Below are 13,370 nucleotides of genomic sequence, written 5' to 3' on the forward strand. Positions count from 1 at the left end.
AATCTCTTTTTCCTCTAGCATGATTGGAATCAATCTAGAAAACTTTTACATCTCACTGGTCTAATACTATTAACTATCTAGTTTCACATTTTGTCAATAAATAATTCAATAAGTAACCATTTAGTAACTGTTAGTAATCACACCTCCTACTACGTGGGAAGTTTTTAAACACAGATAATAAGCAAGATAAAATATGGGGGTTTTGGTCATAAAAATTAATTCACAGTCAACAGGCATAATCCTTTGGAGAGTTATAATCAAACCTTTTCTTTGAAGATACGGACGCGTTGACTTAAGAACTGAGAGGAAAATAGACAGAAGTTCTACCAGGTCTCCAGTCACATGGCAAGCTGTGGCCTCATGGTACATCATGTGCAATGTATTAAAGGACTACAGAGAGAAAGAAAAGCCACAACTTTATGTTCCGAAATCAACACACTTGTTATCATTTATATTTCTGTCCTACAGATACCACTTTTTACAAGCTCAAACAAGATATATCAAAAAATACTGCACTAGATGTCATCCCAAAATTACTCAATGACATTTAAAAAGAGAATAAATCTGTATACAAAATTAGTATAGTTTTATACTAATAGATTAAACTAAAAAAAAAAAAAAAAAGAAAAGAAAAAGGAGGTGGGGGAAAGGGACAGAAAGGGAGAAGGAAAGAGAGTGAACAAATGAGTGACCAAGTTCTGTAACAACCAAATGCAACTGCTGAAGTGGACATCAAGTTCTGGTAACAATGACCAACAGGTAGTCAGTCTTGTTTGAGGGGTTAAAGTGAAACTTGCCTTTGACCAAAAAGCTGATTTTTGTTCTTCTCACCTAACCCAAAAACTAGAGTCCTAATTATTTTTTATCATGTGCATGCCAGAGGGAAATTTGTAAAGTTTATTGTTAACATTAACCCCTCCACAACTAGCTACCACCCATCTCAACTCAAGAAATGAGCACTTTTGTGAGCACATCCAATACAGATTACAGATTTTTAAAAACAGCCTTAATTTGTTTTCAAGGTAAAGCTTTATATAAGTGGCTCAAAATAACTACAAAGTTTTCACATGTTTACCTAAAACCTAATAAACAAAGCACAAATTCAGACACAGTATTTTTATACACCTGTAATCCTGACCTTTCTGTGTCAACACACAAAGTGACATTAGAGATGCATAAAGACAAGACACTGGTATGTGACTTATTTAAAGTGAGGGTGATAGAGCACTGGAACAGGCTGCCCAGGAAATTTGCTGAAGTCCCCTTCTCTGGAGATACTCAGATCTGCCTGTATGCAGTCCTGAGTAACGTGCTTTAGGGGATCCTGCTTTATGGGGGGGTTGGACTAGATGATCATTAGAGGTCCTTTCCAACGCTGACAGTTCTGTGATTCCGTGAATTTTGGGAAAAAACCTAAGATTAATATAGATGCTAGTCATTTTTCAAACTGCTGCTTAAGGACATAAGCTATATGACTGTACAGCAGATTAATTGCTTCTCCTTTTGTAACTAAAATACCTTCTGGGGATCTGTGATTTACAGAAATACTGGGAAGGAAAAGCAACTCATTTCCAAACTGCAAAAAACCCTAGCACAAGAAATGATATTCAATCTGCTGGGATAATTTTCAAGCTAAAGAAACAGTAATCTCCTTCCCTATAATGCCAAATCTTGATATGCCATTTTTATGTTCTAGTGAAGATAAAAGACACATGGCTAACCCTGCTTAGTGGAAAACTTCTCTAGGTGTAACAACTCCTCAACGCAGGCATTTTTCACCATGCAAAGCACTTCCAGTGAACAAGAGAAACTATAAGGCCTCGTAATTTCAAGATGCAAAGCAACTCATCTAGAAAATGAACATTTTAATTTTATCTAATGTCTAGTAATGTTTTACATAGGACAACTTGCATCTTATTTTACCATTAGTTATAAACTTCAATAACCATTGTTAGCATGAAACAAGGTTAACTAAGCTGTTAAACAAGTTGCTTTAATACAGATGCATGTATGTATCTTAGTCTACTTATGAATTCCAAATATGAATAAAGTTATAGCTCAGTTCCTAACATTCTAGCCCCATTGTACTGAATGTAAGCTAGCTAACTGATTGTAGTAAATCAAAAGGCTGACATTTGTAGCAGGCTCGTAAAATCTGTTTTCAAACAGTACTGCAGTGTCTTAATTTTTATTTTTCCAACTGATTTTGTAATTTCAGCTTTTTGTATCACACTTTGTCCTAGGAAATACAAACTTGTGGCATAAAAAAATTATTTTTTTTATAGAAACCATATAAAAATGGGGATAAAATCAATCTCAAAGCATCATCCAGTCCATCCACATGCCTTAAGGCAGACTAAATATCTTTATATCCTTGACAGATGTTTGCTCAAAGTCCTCCTGATGACTTCCAGTTGTGCTGGCTGACACCTTCAGAAGCAATTTATTCCAGTATCGCATTTACTGTACCAGCTACAGCTACCTCCTCTCCACTTGTCTTGAATCATAGATTTTTACCACTTTATTATAGCTCCCTGAATACACTATTCTACATATGCCAAGAATGAACTGCATCACATTTTTTTACACTTCCTCCAACACATTCAGACAATCTTGATCTTTATTCTTGTTCTCCAAAGGATGTAGTGTCCTTCCCCACTGTGCACTGCCATTTAATAAACACACATTCTAATCCATCAGCTCAATAATGGAAGTGTTGAATGGAATCCAACATCTTACACCCATCTTGAGAAGGAGAAAATAAGATAAAGATTGTACATGCCCTTTTTCAGTCACCTAGTATCTCCCTGATCTTAAAAAAGCAGCCACTACTAGTTCTGAGCTTTTCCAGCAACATCTTTTAGGCTTTTCCTACATTACTGCAGAAGAGTACAAGCAGATCTGTACAGTGCAGCTGCTGGTGGGCAGGTGTTTAACATCCAAACTATATCCATTTAAGGGCTGTGTTATTAGTTCTTCCCCCCCCTATTTTGAACTAACTCTGGTCTGGTCTCATGGACCAAATATCCATTTACAACTGGAATACACTGTATGTGCTCCAGAAATGCATTCTGGGTTTAGTTTCATTGCAAAGAAATCTAGTTTGTGTGTTCTTAGACTGCTCCTTCTTGCAAATGAAAGCACAACAGGTAGGAGAGACAGGGAGAACTGCCTCAGAAGTGCCTCAAAGAAGTGCTCAGAAATGTTAATCACAATTGCATCTGAGTATCCTTTAAGTTACTTCTGTATCTTAATCTGTTGCTGTAACACTTCTTAGCTAGTAGTAATTGTGTGACTGTGCTCACCATCCACTCACTGTTATCTCTAATGAAGAGAATGGCACCAAAACAGCATAAACTCACTCCTCTCAACATCATTTGTTTGTGGCTTTCCCTCTGTCTTGAGAAGCAGGCAAACATTTTCCTGATTATCTTTTTACAACTAAAGAAATTTTATTGAAGACGACAGGGAAAGTACCTCTGTGAAGAAGCCAAGACTGATTTCCTACTACTTGTGACACCTCTTACTAGTTGCAGCTTTTTCAGTAGACCTAGTTTGCTCTCCATTCTGAACCTCAGAGCAACTGTATCTATCCTTGATACACGAGATGATGCATCACCCTTTTACTTCTTGGTCATCTTTTGTATTAAAATTACATCCTTTTACAATAATCCTACCAAATCTCTTATCATCAGCTAATCTGTTACCTTTATCTTGCATTAAGGTCTGTATCGTCTCAAATTTACTTACTTCACCTCCTACTACATTGGTGCTTAGATACAGAAAAATGTCAGTAAATCTTTTTTTGTCCTTCCTATGATCCATATGATTTTTAAGGTTTCACGTGCATGGCAGTACTTAACACATTTCATCTATTTCATATGATACCATATTAAAACAATTTAAAGCAAACGCATTGTCAGAAAGGAAGGACTTGATAAGTAAGTGAGATGTTTATTGTAATGAAATAAGAAAGTATTTACCTCAGTCATCAGAATCAATCCTCTGTTAAACACAACAAGAAGTCTGTCTTCATCAGATTCTAGTAATATTCTGAAGGCACTAGGAAAAAAATCCAAACATTAAGAACACTGAAAATTACCTATCGTCATTTCATAATTCATGCAAATGCTTAAAAATGTTAAGCTCATAATGCGTTTTGGAAAATAATCACAGAAGAACAAAAAACCCACAAAAGAACAAAAGAACTTCCTTCATGTTAACTTTATGTTATAGAATGTAATTTATAAACAAGCTCTACATAAATATTTCCCAAATAATGTCAGCAAAAATGATAAAAACTGAGAAAAATAATGTACTTTAAAAGACAGAAATTTCTGCTTGTCAAATGATTAATTTAAATATATTCAGTAAGCAAATGCTTGGACTTTTAAATGTATAAAAACATTTGTATCAGAACATTTTATGCTTACAGCAGGATAGAAAATAAATGATGATGGACAACTAATGAATCATTCCTCTCAATGAAGCAATTCTTCCAGAGCATTTGGAAAAATATCACTGTGCTCTATGGAATCCCTTCAGGTAACACAGGCCACTGCTCCCTGTCACAAGTGTGTTTCAGGTGCATTTCAAACCCCAATACCTGACCTACATACACAGGCAACTTCTGGTTATACTGAAAATAGCCAAGCTACAGGTTCTAATGTACTACTAAAACAGACTAGACATGAAAAATGATTTGAAGATACGATACAATAAAACCGTCCCACAGGCAGTATTTCTAAAAACCATTTCTGCTCAAGAATAACAAATGTCAGGAACAGCAGCTGAAATTGCTACTTTGCCAATCTTAGCCTACCACAGTAGGCTAAGAATGGAATTTCAGGTTAAATGCTGAATTAGAACATTGATTTGGTTTTAGTTTTTTTCCAAGGGCTCAATTTTTTCATTATTTTTTAATCCTGACAACATACATATTTGTTTACACCTGTTTTCTGTAAAACCTTTACCTAGTTTCTGAATTTTTAGATGATCAATCATTCTAAAATAAATTAAATTTACAAACAATGTTTTTTGAAAAAGTTGTAACTTTCTGTTTGCTCACTTCTGAATAAAAGTATCCACAAAGATACTTTTCAAAAAGAATATCAAAATAAAACCATTAATTTTTATTATACTTCACGATTGGTAAAATACAGCTCTTATTAAAACATGATTACTTATTACACTACAACTTCACTCCTAATCTACCTTATTAAAGTAGTCCAACAGGACCGTCCATCCAAGCAGCGCAGGTAACAGCTTATGGTTGTTTTCTTAAACTGCTTGATGTCTTCTATCTCTTCCTCTCTCATGTCCGGTCTCTGGGCTACAAACAGTTGCATGAGGTTAAACAGCTCTTCTACAGCCTAAAATACATTAAAAAATTGTAGGTTAGAGCAATCTCTCTCAGTACATTATGGTTTATATCTTCTTATTTGTATTACTTATCCTGTATTGCTTCTACTAAGTAATATACAAAACAAACGTGTAAGCAAGTTTATATGGGAACACATTTTTAAGCATTATAAAAAGTTATAAAAATCAGCGGAAATGGAAATAATTTTAACCATAAATGATTAAAACAAAGCAGTTCTTAAAAACTAACATTTTGACATAGAAGTTGTGGCTATTCCTTATCTATCTTCAATGCAGTTTGCTTTTAGCCTTTACTATTTATCATGTGGGTTAGGATCCAGATATTTAAGATAACACTTATGATCCTTAACTGGATGCTTTTAAGTCTCTTGACAGCACAGCTCATTGTTACATACGAGAGAGAGAGAAAACAATCTGGAAATCCTGCTCCATGTGACTATCCTGGCTTTCCCTGAGGAATGGAGGCTCATCTTCTGCAGCATGGGTAAGAGCATTGTCTGATGGTTTTACATTTTAAGTAACAAAATTCAGAAAGCTGCTTGTGCTAAAACTCACTGAAGTCCCACATGCATGGGAACACTAAACACAGTGGAGTAACTGAAGTCCCTGGCAAGCCAAACAGACTTCCAAGGGGAGATGCACACTATGACAGCAGGACTATTCCCAGGACTGTCAGAGCATAAAATCTACTCATGTGAGCCGAACTAGACACAAGTTCAGCACAGCAGATTCCATGCATTCTCCTTCTCTACATACGGAAGAAAATCTTTGTATTCTTTCTGTCCTTGCACACCTATAAAGGACTCCAAAGCAATAATCCCTGAATAATCATACATAAATTCATATTTTACCTATTAAGAACTTTTAAAGCCTGTTTTTTCAGTGTTACACTTGGACTACTTTAACTAGTATTTACTTTCTACTGCAAGTGTCATAGAGACAGTGCAACCTCCCAGTGCACCAATGTGTTGCCAAAGGTACATAAGTGTTCCCCAGAAGAACACCAGGCCGTCCTTTGTTTGAATGCAATGGGTTAAATCTTCGCCCTATTCCAGAACACAAAAGCAAAGAAAATACTGGGAATTCCTCCAACTTAGTGTTAGGATGCAACACACTATTTTGAGATCTCCATTAGAGGCTACTCTCTTGTTCTTACTACTCTGATGTACAGAATATTGAAGAACAGTGTAAACACCAGCGTCTGCTTCCAGAAACATACATCTGCTCTCCAATTGCTATACCAGAAGGAACAAAATCCAAAACACCAAAACAATGTCCTTTCCAATGTACAGTAATTGGCTCTAAACACATTAATTACTTATTCCAGGAAATAAAAATATAATACTTTCACTGATGGATATGCCAGTCTTTTCATCTCATTCATTAAGACAGATATTCAGTAAGAGAGGAAATACTAACCAGAAAATGGTAATTTTTGGTATCAAGCTACTTACTCCTGGGTACTGACTGGCATGTGGCGTGAGATTCTTAAAGGCCCACTGGATATTCTGGTGAGAAGCCAACTGCCTGGTGAAGGCAGGGGACTGCTCACAGCAGAGGCGCAGGATGCCATAGTAGGCAGGCAGCATCCCGCGGTTAAAGAGCACCACATCCTGGTCGTCATGGTCTGCCAGGATGTAATTGAAGGCAATGTTCTTCGTCACCACAGGGTTCTGGACAATAAGGCGTACATTCTCCGGGCAGTCGACACACACGTTGTACCAAAAAGAGAGCAAAGCCTGTTTGTTGTGGTTTGTGGCTATCGCTGGCTCAGAAAGTTTAGGCTGGAAAAGGTTCCATAAATCCATGAAGTAAGTAGAAAACATGAGTTTCTCAGTTTTTGAGATCAAACAGTATGTCATGAAACTGAAGTAGGGCACCAGCTTTGTAGTGCCGTGAACAGCAGCATCGACATACAGCTTAGCTCTCGAGAGGAGGCCAAGAAGCACATTGTAGACTTGATGAAGAACTACTGTAGTATCTGGGCTGAGAGGCAGGTCACGGGTAGGGATGTGCAAAGAGCGGGTGGATCGGAACATCTGACGGAAGGAATTGCTTGGAATAAGCGACACCAAGAGATAGGCTGCGGCTTCAAATAAAAAGAAATCTGTTACACCTCTGAAAAATGACACACAAGCTCAACAGTCATGTAAACACAAATTGCATTGTATGTTCCATTTACAGATTTCAAAGCATTTTATAGAACCTGGTGTTACTATATGCACACTGGAGATGAAAAAAAAATTAAAGAGTGGCTACGACTAGCACCAAGCATGTTAAAAGTGGTGTTAAGATTTGCTCCCAGGCCTCTTCACCTTATCTTCCTGTCTGCTGCTTGGTTCTAACTGTTCTAACTAACACGATGCATCCCCTCACAGAAATACAAAACCAGATGTTTTCTGTGACTGAATTGTCTTCTGCTTGATCAAGATGTCAGTACGTCTTCAGAGGTGTTTACAACTGCAGTCTGTTGCAAAGCTGTACCTCCACTCTCCACATCTCCCTCATCCACAAAAAAATGTATTGAAGTTCAGTGTGGCCTGTTACTCTGGAATCTCCCTTCTTAAAAAATTTAAACACAGAGAAGGCTGAAAATGTGATCAGGCAATCTGACAGTGTGATTCCTTGCAGAATAAACTAGAGAACCAGGACACCCTGGAGCTGGAGAGAAGTACAGGCTGCTTCTTCCTCATCCACAAGTTCGGAGGACTCAACTAATGATTACACTCTGGTGGGTGAAAGAGGAACATATACTACTCCCACCTACAGTACATCTATGTGATGGACACTATGGAGAACCTCTTGAATTAACTCTTTTTCGTATTTGGGTTTTCCTGAATCTTGTAGATTAACCACATAAGATGAAGAACCTACTAATGTATCATTCAAGTTAAAAAATCAAAGCACAGTTTTAATCAAAACCAGGTAGTACGGGCTTGATGAGGCACCACAACTAATACTAGTATTTTAAAATAAAAACATTCTAAACAACTGGAAAAAGAAGAAAAGTCAAGCACAGGAGCATGTATTTAATTCATGACAGGAATACCCCATGCATAGTAACTTGCTACAACAAAAGAATAATTTAAATTAACTTACAAGTTCTCACTCTAGGATAGTTGTGTGCCAGAAGAAAACGTTCAACCCAGTTTTCCATATTTTGCAGCACCCAGCTGTGAGCTAGTTTATTTCGAGGTGTTTGCACAGCCAGCCAATCCAGGCACTGAGATGGGTTGTACTCAATGACCTGAAAGAAGAGCATAAAAATCAAAGAGTAACTTTGATACTATGTGCTGATAGCATTAAACAAACAAACAAAACCCTAAAAAAAATTGCTAAGACTTCATAAATATTTTTTCAAAATCGTGTAGGGAACCAAAGCTCCTACATGACTGAGGGACTCTGGCAGAGAAAGAAAACCCTTATTAAAATTTCACTCATTTGTGCTTCTGAATCTTTTTTGGAGCTTTTGAAAGTTCAATCTAAGCCCAGGAAGTTACTTGACAGATCCTTTCTGCATATTTTGAGATACTGAGAAAACTGAAAAATGTTGTCTTTATAAACAAAGAAATAGGTCTGGTTGGTTTTTTTTTTAAAGCTAACAGAAAACCTTATCCGTATTTTTATACAAGTTATAGCAAAAGAACATAAATGGTATGCAAATGTATTCATATAGCTTCCTGTTGAGAGTAGCTATTATGTGTTTTATGAATATGCAGTTTCAAGGTTATTCCTTGAAATACCTTATTCCTTAAGCTGGTGCTTTTCCAAGCTCCAAAAAGCCCGAGGAATGCTGTTGTACAGTTATCAACGCCTTACAGATAATAAGGAGAAAACATAGCTTCCTGTACCTTTCTGGTTCTGTATAGTTAAAAATCTGTTGACATATTACTAGGCAAATAAATGTAGTTCGCTCACTGGCTAGTTTTAAAAACAGTTTTCTTTTCACCTTGAGGTCCAGGTGCCCAGACAAGGACAAAGGAACTCAGTCCATCTAAGGAACCACAGACAGTAACTGAATTGCTGAAGCTGTTCCCAACTACTCTAATCCACCTGAAGAATATGAGCAGCTGGCATAACCAAAACTGTGCTTATAAAATTTTAATCTCAATTTAAAAATAAACAGATTAAAAACAATCTTCTCCCTTTTTTTAGAAATGAAGAATGGATCTGTCAAGCTTCCTTCATAATAGCTACAGGGTATCTCCAAGAAAGAGACTATCATTTTTCACTGTCTTCATCACTCAATCACTTTTTAATGACTTGTAGAAACTGGAGTGGCTGCAAAAGTAGGTTTTGTGCCCTAAATCTCTCTCTAAGCATTAGCTCCTGAGCCTCTTACCCCTGCCTTCACAATTTATAACTCTAAACCTTCAAAGGTGTCAACATGGTAAGGATAATCACGCTGGCAACACCAGAGAATGAAGTGATGAATTCTACCCCAAAAAGCTTGGCTTTCCAACAGAAACCTGTCACAGACTTGCTTCCTCCGTAGGTTCAGTTTGTGTCATGAGAATAAGGAGGGAAATAAAAAAGGAGGATTACTTGACAAATTACATACATTCCTCTGGGCTGGTGACCAAAGCATGAAGAACACATACTTCATGCCACAACCTGTGTGTATTCTCTTGGAAAGGTGTCCTTATTGCTGAGAGGAATTCCTAACCTGCCGCTCCCCGTCATGCAGAAAGCAGCTGGGTGTAACTCTTGACCTTAAGATCTGCTGTTTGAACAACCTGTACCTCTGAGGTACAGCAGTTCCAGCTAATTAACATTCAGACCAGACACCTACTAAACACTTGGTACATGCTTTCCCACGTTACCTAGTGGTTCCACCATGTAACTGCTCCTAACCAGGAGTACAATCTTTCTGAGCAGCAAACCATACTCCATCCCACAGTGCTTCAGGGGGTAAGACAGGTTTGTATTTTAAAAGGTCTCAATTCTGCACAGCTGTAATATTTTACTAAACCCAGCCCCACTTTTTAGAGAATATTAAAGGAAATGATTGTGCAACAGCTTGTCCTCAGCAGAATGTTCTTAGTCATAAAGACAGTAAATTGTACTGGGAACTCAAAAAGCAGTTAGCTGAAGTGAAATCTTTAATTCCTAATCTGTTGTTCAGATCAAGGAATTATCTCTGTGCTAATGTGGTTAGAAAGTCTCTTTCTCCATTTAGAAATGCAAGCAAGAACGCTCCTGCACCACAGCAATTATCCACTAGATTCAAATTTGGACTATTTTATGGGTTAAAAATGTTAATGACTATTCTATGGAGAGCAAAAAATATCAAATGACTACTCAAAGAATCAGTACAAAATGGACCAAAACACCCAACGAACAATGGTCCTTGAATTACTTTTCAGTTCCTGCAAAAGGATAACTGAGAAAAATAAGTGGATTTTGCCTAGAAGCAGCATTCCAGACACTTACTATGAATTAGTTTATCATTAAACTGTTAATTTAAACTGAAATATCAGTTAATCAGGAATGTTTTTAAAATAACATCAGAAGTTAGAGCAGAACTTTGAAATGCCTATTAACTGTTGCTGTTTATTTGAAAAGGGCCATTGAAATAATAATGAATTAATGCAGCAAGGATGAGAATTAAATGTAGAACCCTTTCATAGACTTAAAAGAACGAACAGAGAAAGACAGTTTAGCTTCTATTTTCTTTTACTTGTTGTACCTCCCATATCCTCTGTAGAATGTAAGAAGCAAAGGGTGGCATTCCTGGAGGTCCACCAGCAAATTCCATTAGCATGGTCAGCAATTTGAAAAAAGGATTGGCTGCCTGTAATGCATAAAAATAAAAACAGCCATTTTGAGCTATGTAACTTCTTCCACTATTTTTTTAAGAGACTTTAAAAAACCCCGCAAATGTTTGCATGAAAATGTATTTCTGTGAGCTTCTGACATGAGCATTACTTTTAATTTCTTATTATTTATTCTGTAAACAATCCATACATATCTTAATTCTACTGTATCCACATATAAATACAGTAGAATTAAGCTGCTTTTTATAGCTAGTGCAAGGCAACATGATCATAATAGATAGGATCAGACTAGTAGAAGTATGTAGTTACAGGGAAAAAACAGCACACTTTGTCTGACACAGACACTATTCTGAACAAAGAGGGGAAAAATAAGCTGTACAGTCTTGAATTCACTGATTTATCCTGTTTTACATATATAAGAACATTTCACTCTCTCAGAGGAGCTACTATTTTTGTGTAATTGCCTAACATGGAATCTCAATCCTGAGCAGCTTTTCCAAAAACACCACATTTTGATGGTTTATGCTGGTCATTATTATTGGCATACTGTTTTCCTCTGAAACCACCATGACTTCTAACATGTTGGCTCTAATTTGACTTTTTTTTTTTTAAATTTGCTAAGACTCACCCAGCTATTACCAATGCTTCAATAAAGTGGTTACTATTATTACTCTGTATTTTGCATCTCACGAAAAATGCCTCAAGTGCATGTGTACATGGCAAAGCAAAAAGAGCATAAAAATGTAGCAGATGTTAGCATGACAGGAGGGAAGTAGACTGTCATCTGATAGTGCCCATTCCATCACACAAAGCAAAGCTGTCATGAGAATGATTTAGTATGTGCTTCTTTTCCAGCCATGATCATGTCTTCTCTGCTTGACATGCCCTCAGTTTTTCCTGATCATTTTTTCTTTTCTGACAGCAGTGTAGAAGAATGTTCTTGTGTGAGCATACACTTCTCCACTCTGTATGTATTTTTCTCATGGGATTCATCTGGAACTCTCAGTATTTTTGTTACTACCGGGGCAGGAATTCATTCTGACTGAGAAATGTCTTCACATGCACAGAATGGCAAAATAGTGCCCCCAAAACCTCAACAACCAGATGATTATTACAGATCTCCACTTATTCTGGCATACATACTTTATTGTCACCAATTCTTTTAAATTCATATAGGTGGAGAATCCAGAAATATCTTATTTGGCTTTGAATAAAACCTTCATCGTAAACTGCATACCAGCTTTCAGCTTTAGAAAACATAACATACAGTGCAGGTAGACTTTATTTAATGTCACATAAACTTCCATGGATCATCTTCCATGCAAGATTTTTTATTAGCAAAGGATTATTTAAGTGATTCAAAACACAAAAATATTAATACAAATACAGGTAGTACATTTACATACCTCAGGAGTCAACTTTGCTATAGATGTGAAAAGCATGGACACAATCTTAAAAACAAACAAACAAAAAAACTCACTTAGACTTTTGCTTATTCAGTTAAAATAATAAAAATCACCCCATTACACTTTGTTATGTAAGATTTTCAACAAATAGCTATAGTTTCTGGTACTTACATGTTCTGCGAGTCGATTATTGTACCGACACAAACTGAAAATGAGATTGCAAGTTTGCCTGATGTTGATACCATCACGGATATGTTGAAACAAAAAAGGAAAACCCTGCAACAAACAGTAAGATACTAGTACACCGTCTACAATGACACATGTACACATACATACATGCGATATTTTTGAGGCTTATGAAGACATATTTAAATAAATTACCTTTCCTCCTGTTAATGCTGCCATGTCGTTTTGTGACAAAGTCAAATGCCTAAAATACAAAAAAACCTTTATCATTTTACTTCAGAGATTATTAAAAATAAGGCTAAGGAGAAATAGAGGACTGAACGTTAGCTTATATTCTTCAGTATCACAATATACAAGAGAAAACAAAAGTATTGACATGAAATTGAATTAAAAAAATATTTTGCACTTAGACCAAATTAAAAAAGAAATACAAATGTGGGCAACTGAATGTATTTAAGGATTTGGCCTAAGTCTTTTATTTGGTGAACAGTAACAAAACGTGTATTTTAAATGGTTAAAAATATAATGGGCCCATATACCAGCTCCTTTATGCTGTTAAAAAGCCCACCAAAAAGCCCAACAACTAAACCCATAAAATCTCTAATTCCCTTCTGAATTA

The 13,370-nt window shown here is 36.4% G+C and overlaps 1 protein-coding gene across 7 annotated transcripts in view; it reads right to left on the reverse strand.

Annotated features, from left to right (window-relative positions):
• Nucleotides 1-13,370, reverse strand: part of USP34 (ubiquitin specific peptidase 34) — a 135,401-nt gene that overhangs the window by 8,491 nt on the left and 113,540 nt on the right. For all 7 annotated transcript variants that reach the window (XM_051614582.1, XM_051614583.1, XM_051614581.1 and 4 more), the window contains 9 exons: nt 12,947-12,995; nt 12,737-12,841; nt 12,566-12,610; nt 11,072-11,176; nt 8,482-8,629; nt 6,837-7,471; nt 5,215-5,372; nt 3,984-4,062; nt 264-390 (listed from right to left, as the gene is read on the reverse strand). In XM_051614582.1, coding sequence (XP_051470542.1) covers nt 264-390; nt 3,984-4,062; nt 5,215-5,372; nt 6,837-7,471; nt 8,482-8,629; nt 11,072-11,176; nt 12,566-12,610; nt 12,737-12,841; nt 12,947-12,995 — 1,451 coding nt within the window. The remainder of the gene's footprint in view (nt 1-263; nt 391-3,983; nt 4,063-5,214; nt 5,373-6,836; nt 7,472-8,481; nt 8,630-11,071; nt 11,177-12,565; nt 12,611-12,736; nt 12,842-12,946; nt 12,996-13,370) is intronic.

The sequence above is a fragment of the Apus apus genome, chromosome 3 (genome assembly GCF_020740795.1).
Source record: "Apus apus isolate bApuApu2 chromosome 3, bApuApu2.pri.cur, whole genome shotgun sequence".
Taxonomy (NCBI): Eukaryota; Metazoa; Chordata; class Aves; order Apodiformes; family Apodidae; genus Apus; species Apus apus.